The following is an 8,807-nucleotide window of genomic DNA, read 5'->3' as shown; positions in this document are numbered from 1 at the left end:
GTGTGTCTGAGACCTCGCGCTGATTGGGTGGAGCAGAAAATACGCGCCATATGTCTGATTCGAAGTAAACAGTGTCGCACAACTGCCGATTTCTTGAATTATTTTCTTATAATAAGTTTATCGTCTTAATTATGCGTCTTTTTTATTCGATAAAAGATAACAGCTCTTAAACCTGTCTTTACGATCAATTCACCGCATTATAAGCGCCGCTGGTGTCATGTGGCCGGTTACCTGATTCATTACTATCAACAGATCGAGCTAGTGGATAGTTCATGCTTTACTTTGTTTAAAAATAGTATTATTGACAAAATATCATGGATTGTGTTGCAACTGGAGCAAACGTGAAAGGTAATGAAACTCATGTTATTTAGTGAAAGCTCACCCGGGACGCAAAGCGTTGTGTGATAAATAAGTTAAATCTAAACATGTGACGCAACATAACTTCTACAGATTGAAGTAAAGTTGGTTTTATATTCTCACATTCAAACTTTCCTATTCTGTGCAAATTCTACATAAGGGAATCATAATAGCAGCCAATGACTACCAAAGCACAAAGCAGCATTATTCAAGTCAAATAAATAGTGCTGATGTTGTTTTGAAGTCATACTTTCATGTGATTTCAGACCCAATGTTCAAAGTACTGTGATAAACAATATAGGGAGCTTTTCACAAGTTGACACTGAACGAAAGTGCTAATAATATAAAACCAACTTTACTTCAGCCGTATCCAGCTCTTAAAAGATGCTTTTATGAATAGACCAAGAAAACTGATTCACATTTGTTGTAGTTTTAGCAAAAGCCATACATTCCCTGTCGAGAATTGGAGAGGAGCTGTATTTGGAGCCTGTGGATGATGGGGTAACATCATTAATGTTTCAGTTGTGTTTTTATTTAGCCAGATGTGAGATGGTATCTTAAAGAACTCTGTATCTTGTGTTTTTAGCTGGCCCTGCGGTCGGTCAACTCTTCCCGCTCAGCCTTTGCCAGTTTCCAGTTGTCTCCTCTCTTCTTCCAGAGATACCAGGCTCCAACAGACCAGAGCTTTCGCTGCAAAATGCCCATCAAAGTAACATCTCCTGCGTCTATGCATTTCAGGCACTTTATGGTTTGGTTAAAGGGTTAGTTCCCCCAAATCAAATCTTTACTCACCCTGTGTTTCTTCTTCTGTTGAAAAAAAAAGTTATATTAAAAAAATGTTGGAAACTGGTAAAGATTGACTTCTCTAGTGTTTGTTTTTTCCTACTATGGAAGTCACTGGTTTCTAACATTCTTCAAAAAATTTTTTTTGTGTTCAACAAGAAAAAGAAACTCGTGAAGATTTAGATCCACATGAAGGCGAGTAAATAATTGCTTTGGGGGCCAAACCATCTCTTTAAATACCTGTTATTTAATCACTTATTTAATAGAATTTTAATGTGTATCAATAACGCCCACTCATTTACATATACTCCTGTTAGCACATTTAAAAATATATATTTTTCTTGTCCTCTTCAGAGTGTTCAGGCCGTGTTCAAGTCACTGTCATCTTTGGAGCGATCTGTAGAAAAATGCCGTATACAGTTGAACAGTGAGAAGAGTCGGTTGACTATTACTCTGCACTGTAAACACGGTAAAAACATACATCTGAAAACTTTTTTTACAAGGATTATTTGTGTACTTTTGCACAACTCAATATATAAAGTTTCATGTAGAAGAATGTCTGGGTTTCTGCAGGTTTCATAAAGTTAAATTTAGATGTTTTAAAAGTATTATGAATGCATGCCAGACAGATATTGTGCTAAACAGCAAGATTTTTTTCTAGATTTCTAGATTTTTACTTGCCCCATCAAAAAAAATGCTAATTTAATAAATTTTTAGTGATATTTTTAAAACAATTTGTCATAACAAGCCAAGTCTAGTTGCATATATACACATTTTGTTCAACATAACTTTTCTTTTTTTTTTTTAATTGACAAGTTTTAAAAACATTCACAACAGTTTGTCCAGTTCAGTGTTCCTACCAGGTAGCTCTAAACAAAGCTTTTAACAAATGTTATTGTAAGGAAGATAATAATTAAACCATATTGGGAAACAGAGGTAACAAATTAAACTTGTGTTAAAGGTGTTTTGAGAGCTTTATTGTTGGTTATTGAATAAATGTCTGCCTGACTGGGTAGCATTACATGGAAATAGGAAAATTAAGACCTGTTTAAAATGATTTAAGACCTACAACCCAATATTTCAGTGAATGCAAAACCTTTTAGGGCCTAAAATGAATTTACGAATTTTTTATTCCAGGGTGACCCCGCGGACACCCTGAAATGTGCCCCTTTGCAGACAGTGAAAACGTTTATGATGTGCTCTTTGTAACAACCTGTTAATACTTTTGTGCACAATTATTGAAACTGTGCTTCTGGACCTCTAAGCTCAAAGCAAGGGTGACACCAGCATACAAATCAAATACCCAGAATGTTGCTTTGCTGAAAACGTGAAGTTGTGTGAGACACATTGGTTTGTATACGGTCACAGAATCCTTATGCAATCATTATTGTTATACAATAGACTTAAATTGTAATAAATTCAGGGTCAGCATGGTAGTGCAGTGGGTAGCACAATCACCTCACAGCAAGAGGGTCGCTGGTCCAAGCCCCGGCTGGGTCTGTTGGCATTTCTGTGTGGAGTTTGCATGCTCTCTCCGTGTTGGCGTGGGTTTTCTCTCGGTTTTCCCCACAGTTTAAAGAGGTTGTGTAAGCAGGTGAATTGTGCAAGCTAAAATTTGTCTGTAGTGTATGAGTGTGAATGAGTGTGTATGGATGTTTTCCAGTGATGGGTTGCAGCTGGAAGGGCATCCGGTGCGTAAAACATATGCAGGATAAGTTGGCAGTCCAATACGCTATGGCAACCCCAGATTAATAAAGGGACTAAGCCGAAAAGAAAATGAATGAATTGATGTAATAAATTCAATGTTATCATTTATTTAATCTAGCTTTTGTTATTCTGATAATAACAGTTTATGTTTTTAGTGATCGCAAAAATTAGCATATCCAGTAAAATAATGATTAAAATAACTTATTCAGTACAAGGGTGTCCGCTGAGTCTTAAAATGTCCTACATTTAAAAACTACAATTTAGATCTTAAAAAGTTCATTGAAATATGGTGTCGTAGATAAATCATTTTAAACAGGTCTTGGTTTTGCTTTGTTTTTTCTTTGTAAAAGCTTCCCAATTAGGCTGACAAATGGGGTGACATCCAATCACCAACAATACATCTCAGTGAAGCCTTACTTTTTATATTTAAGTTTTCAACAAATTGGCCTAAAATTAAATAGCCTAATCAGGGAAAGACAACAAAAAATAATGATGTGATTCCTTATGATAATACCAGGCCATTCGGAAAAACATTCTGTGTTTAATCCTGTATAAGTCTAAAATTTAATTCTCAATGGTCTTATAAGGGTCTTAAAAAGTCTTAAATTGGACTTGATGAAACCTGCAGAAACCTTCGTTATGTACTCATACAGTCAAATGCTTTTTATCTCTGTATAAATGTCATAGAAGTGGCATATTTTACAGGATGAGAACCTAAATTATGTTCTTTACAGGGCTCTTGAAAACCCACAATTTGTCCTTTCAGGACTGTGAGAGTTTGCAAGCCGTGTTTGATAAAGAGAGCTGTACAAACGTTCTACAAGCTCAACCCAGGTTTACATTATTCTAATCTAACTCTCATTTCAACATCAGCCCATTCACATTACTGATGTTCTGTTGCATTTTCTGTTGTCCACTGTAGGTTGATGGTGGACACAGTTCTGCATTTCCCTCCATCTCTGGAGGAGGTGAATCTGTCGGTGAGCAGCGATCGAGTGTGGCTCAGGAATCATGTGGAGGATGATGCAGGTATGAGCTTTGTCATTTGTCTTTATACTGCTGTTATACATTAAAATGAATCAAATTTTTTTTTTCTTTCAGACTCATCACGAGCAATGATGACTGAATTATGTTTGAGCTCAGAGGAGTTTGATCATTTTGCCATCAGCTCTCAGACCAGCATCACCTTCTGTCTTAAAGAGCTCAGGGTGAGTGTGTTTTCAAACAGACAATCACAATTTCAAACTTAAAGACCCGAGTGAACTACTCTTAAGGCCTATCTATACATGACCTTCTAAATATGCATAGATCATAAAAGAAATTGTAAATTAAACCGTGTCTTGAAAGTTTCATATAAAGCTTCAAGAACACTTTTGTGCACCAAAAACAACTTTGTTCACCAATGTCTTCTGCATCAGATCAGGGTGTGCATTTACTACGGGCAATATGACTGTTGTGTATTGAGCTGCTGAACACACACGCTTATGACCTGATGAGGAAGAGAAGATACTGACAAACAAAATCTTTTTGAAGTTTATTTATTTACTAATTTCGAGAGGATCATGTGCTTATGATTATCCACAGCTCAGTCCCTCATTAGCTAACGCTTGATTCTTCAATCAGATGATTCCTTACTCCCTATAAATAATGAGTTTCTTATCTGAGTATCTTCATCTGGAAGAATCCTCCCTACTCTTCCTCCTTCCTTGATGGGCGACATGGCGGCCAAGTGATTAGCACTGTTGCCTCACAGCAAAAATGTCTCTGGGTTAAGTCCCTACTAAACGAGATGACATTTCTGTGCGGAGTTTGTTCGTTCTCTCTGTGCTTGCGTGGGTTTTCCCAGGGTTCTCCAGTTTCCTCTCACAGTCCGGAAAACATGCAAACTTAAGTAAATTGAACATACCGAATTGGCATCATAGTCAAGCTCTTTGCAAGCAGTATATCTCCTCAGACCAATGACTGTAAAAAATATGGACGACGCGACAGCCCTTTTTCCCATTGAACGCCTTGAGGGCAAAACGCCTGCTTGACGGGCACAAACTGTCGCAAAAGACTGCTGAAATTGGAGCCTTGACATGCGCAGAAGGATTGTCTGATGGAGCCAGAGGAGGAGCCGCGAAAATGAGTCGAGCTTCCAACCAAACGCTTTATGTAAAATCAACCACGCCCCCCAAACTTCTCAGCATGCGTTTGCTGTCATATCAACACAAATGGATGTAAAAACGTTAACAAATATGAGGGTTTTATATATTCAATCGCGCCAGCTCCAGGCCGCAGCGCATAACCTACTCGCGGCGTCGCAGGCTGATTCCGGCTCGCATGCGGCAGCGCCGGCTCGCTCGGCCGCCGCATCTGGCTCGATTGACTCGGGCTGGAATTGGGTAGTGAGTCCAGGCATCCGGAGTAGGTCCAGCAGAGGTAGTCAGTCTGAGCTCTAAGAGATAAGTCTCCGGCAGGCGAGAATCTAGCCGGAACTGTGTTTTGCTATCTGGGTGGCTAGGCGTGTATCAGCAAACTAATAAAGCCCGAAAAAAGCCCTGAACTTAGCGAATAAACAGTGTTCCACCAGGATCATGTATGTCAGAAACTATAGTTTACTGCTGAACTCATTTTGTCATGGTAAAATAACACAGAAATCTAACAATAACACAGTCTACTTCAGTCTCCTGCCGAAGGCTCAGACGCCGCGCTTTGAGAAACTGTCAATCACCGCTGTCAATCACGATGACACGCCCAGCATTAAATTACTGCAAAAATCAAACTGTTTACAAAAATGAAGATCTGCACCTATTTCAGCACAATAACCAGTGCCTTAATCGACCAGAACATCTTTCGGGACATTTTATTGCAAGTGTAATAATTTTTTTTATTTGGGCTCAAGTCTCCTTCATTAACACGGAGGAGACGGGCTTTATGACTTGTACTGCAGCCAGCCCCCAGGGGGCGATCTAACGGCCGAGACCCTCACTCAAACGCAGGCTTGCGGCACACTTGCCTCAGACTTATTATGTCTGCTATTAGTCAAAAATAAGTTGGGACATTTCATCGAGATCTACCTGAGCTCAAACTCCCCTCTCACCCTGCTAATGGGAGGGAGCCTTGGGCTCGATGATTTTATAAGCTCAGGGCTCTCTCCCAAGACAGCATTCCAAAACAAGCTTTATTATCAATCATCAGATAAGTGTGAACTCTTGAAGCAGTTTTTTTCGATGAATGTGTTCTTGAAGCAAAATATCTAGGACAATGAGACAAACTTGTAAATGTATTATATATTATAATTATTATAATGTATTTACTGTATTACACATACCGGCCCCTTTATTAGGTATAGGTCTAGCTATTCTCCTTTGACCTATTTTCTCTTTTTCGGACCATTCTCTGTAAACCCTAGTGATGGTTGTTTGTGAAAAATCCCAGTAGATCAGCAGTTTCTGAAATAATCAGACCAGCCCGTCATGGCACCAACAATCATGCTATGTTCAAAGTCACTTAAATCACCTTTCTTCCCCATTCTGATGCTCGGTTTGATCTGCAGCAGATCGCCTTGACCATGGCTACATGTCTAAATGCATTGAGTTGCTGCTATTTGATTGGCTGATTAGAAATTTGTGTTAACAAGCAGTTGGACAGGTGTACCTAATAAACTGGCTGGTGAGTGTATTTTATATAAGTATTATATTTTTAAAACCTATATTATTTTTTTTCATTTTTATGAAATAATTGATTAAATCTTGATAAGATTTTGTTTTTAAAAAGCATAATTAATTTATGATGCACAAATAGGTCTTTTGTTGTACGTATAGCATAAATATGAGTTTGATTGAATGTCATTGTCTATTTTAAAAAAAATCAGAATTAGAAAGTATTAGTGGTATTAAGAATGGATCTTATAGACATATTTTGTGTATTTATTAAAGTAAAACAGATTAAATTGATCAAGATGAAATAAAAATAAGCAGATGGTAATATTACATTAAATCAAACCAATGCTGCTGTTTTTTTCTCTTTGCTTCAGGGTTTACTTGGATTTGCAGAGTCATCTTGTCTTCCAATCTCGATGTATTTTGATGAGCCGGGCAGGTTAGTGTACTTTTTTTTTAGCTTTACTTTAATTTGCTTTCTTTATTTAAAATGTACAAAATATATAGGTACGCTACTGATCAAATATTTAGGGGTTTACAAGATTTTCAGCAGCCATTACTCTAGTCACATGATCTATCAGAAATAAAAATAATATGCTGTTTTCCTGCACTTTTTGAGGATACTTTGGTAACCATTTACAGTATGATTGTATTAGTTAATGTATTTACTAACACAAATAAACAATGAACAATACATTTATTACAGTATAGATTTGGGTTCAAAAAGTTCCTGGCCAGCCTTGTGAGGTTCTTGTAATACAAGCGGTCATCATTTCTCAAGCGGCTTTCCTACTATCTACAGATTTTAATCTGGTTCATCAAGTTTATTTTTAGACTCACAGACAGACTCCTATACCATACAGAATTATAATACCGCAGAAAACTCCTAAGTACCGATATTAAGTACTCTAAAAAGATCTAAGACGATATAAAAAATAGATTCTTTGTTTTATCTTATTACACATACACTATCAATACAATCTTTTCATGAAACCTTGTTGTCTATTATTAGACCCAAATACTTATATTTGTCTACCTGTCTGATGTTTACATTATGTATAACTACAGGGTTTGTAGATACATCAGACGTTGTGGACCTGAACTTGAGTTCCTCTGTTGTTTTTCTAGGTTAATTACAAGAGCATTCTAATGAAAGACTTATTGTTAAGTGTGACCGATACTCTGATAAATAGTTTAAAAGAACAAGATTTATTTAATTTTAAATTTTTTTTTTTTTAGACATTTATTTGAACACTTGATCGATTGAATTTATGAATGTATTTTTTATTAATGCATTTTTTTTATCAGGCCTTACCAACCCTGAACCTTTAAACAATAAAGTATGGTTTAATAGTGGAATCATTGTATATTTTCATTTGTGTTAAAGTCCAGTCATCCTGAATGTGACAGACAGTGTTCTGGAGGCTAATTTTGTTCTCGCTACACTATCAGAGGACTCACATTCAAAGAACCATGTCAACTCCGACACAAAACGGTACATAAACTCATCAAATATTGAACATGTGATGTTATTATGATCTTCAGTTAGTACTTATACGTTTCACCCTTTTAGCCCTGATGCAGAGCAACCACCAGACGATTTTATGAGCGACGACATGGACTCATTTCTCATCGCAATGGAGACCAGCGAACTTCCTGGACCGTCACATGTGCCCACATCCCCTCCGCAACCCATCAATAACAGAAAGCATTCCGCCAGTGATGACGAGGATGAAGAAGCACTTGCAGAAAGACCTCCAAACAAAAAGGTACAGTAATCATTGAAGAAAAGAATAATGAATCATCATGTACAGATCTCACTAATATTTAACCCCTGCCTTTTTTCCCTTTCAGTTTTGTTCACTTTTCTTTGGTTCAGTTTTGCCCACTCCCTCTCTAACCAATCAGACGATACAGAGCCAGGAAGTGCTTGCCAGCGACAGTGAAGATGAAAATCAGACAGAAACATCATAACCACCCACAGTATGAACTCAGGAGTGAACGGTGTGGAAAGGAACTCCCACATTCATCCTCACAGAGACTGCTGAATATATTTACACACTTATTTAGACCTTTTGATTTTATTTTTCTATAAAAAATAATGGATTTTAACCAAGAGATGAAGCAGTGAGCATAACAACCCAAATCTAATCATTGCACAACTTGAAAGCATCTCACTCCAACTGTGAAATACAACTATTTGATCAAGTCCTTGGTTATTTGAAAATAAATGTCAGAAAAAGGGCACATGAGTAAGTTATTGCAAACATGGGTTGCCAGATCAATGTTACAAGCACTTTATCCTGAATAGGAAAT

At 37.3% G+C, this 8,807-nt stretch overlaps 1 protein-coding gene across 1 annotated transcript; it reads left to right on the top strand.

Moving 5' to 3' along the window:
• The first annotated feature begins 18 nt into the window (after window positions 1–18).
• rad9a (RAD9 checkpoint clamp component A) lies at window positions 19–8,735 on the top strand. The gene is given in 11 exon segments (NM_200207.2): window positions 19–348; window positions 788–858; window positions 944–1,066; window positions 1,495–1,609; window positions 3,582–3,681; window positions 3,770–3,876; window positions 3,949–4,055; window positions 6,866–6,930; window positions 7,879–7,986; window positions 8,065–8,260; window positions 8,346–8,735. Coding segments are annotated over 11 exon segments (1,146 nt in total). The 5' UTR covers window positions 19–314; the 3' UTR covers window positions 8,466–8,735.
• The last annotated feature ends 72 nt before the right edge of the window (window positions 8,736–8,807 follow it).

The sequence above is a fragment of the Danio rerio genome, chromosome 14, assembly GCF_049306965.1.
Source record: "Danio rerio strain Tuebingen ecotype United States chromosome 14, GRCz12tu, whole genome shotgun sequence".
NCBI lineage: Eukaryota > Metazoa > Chordata > Actinopteri > Cypriniformes > Danionidae > Danio > Danio rerio.
This window is presented reverse-complemented; position numbering and strand designations above follow the sequence as displayed.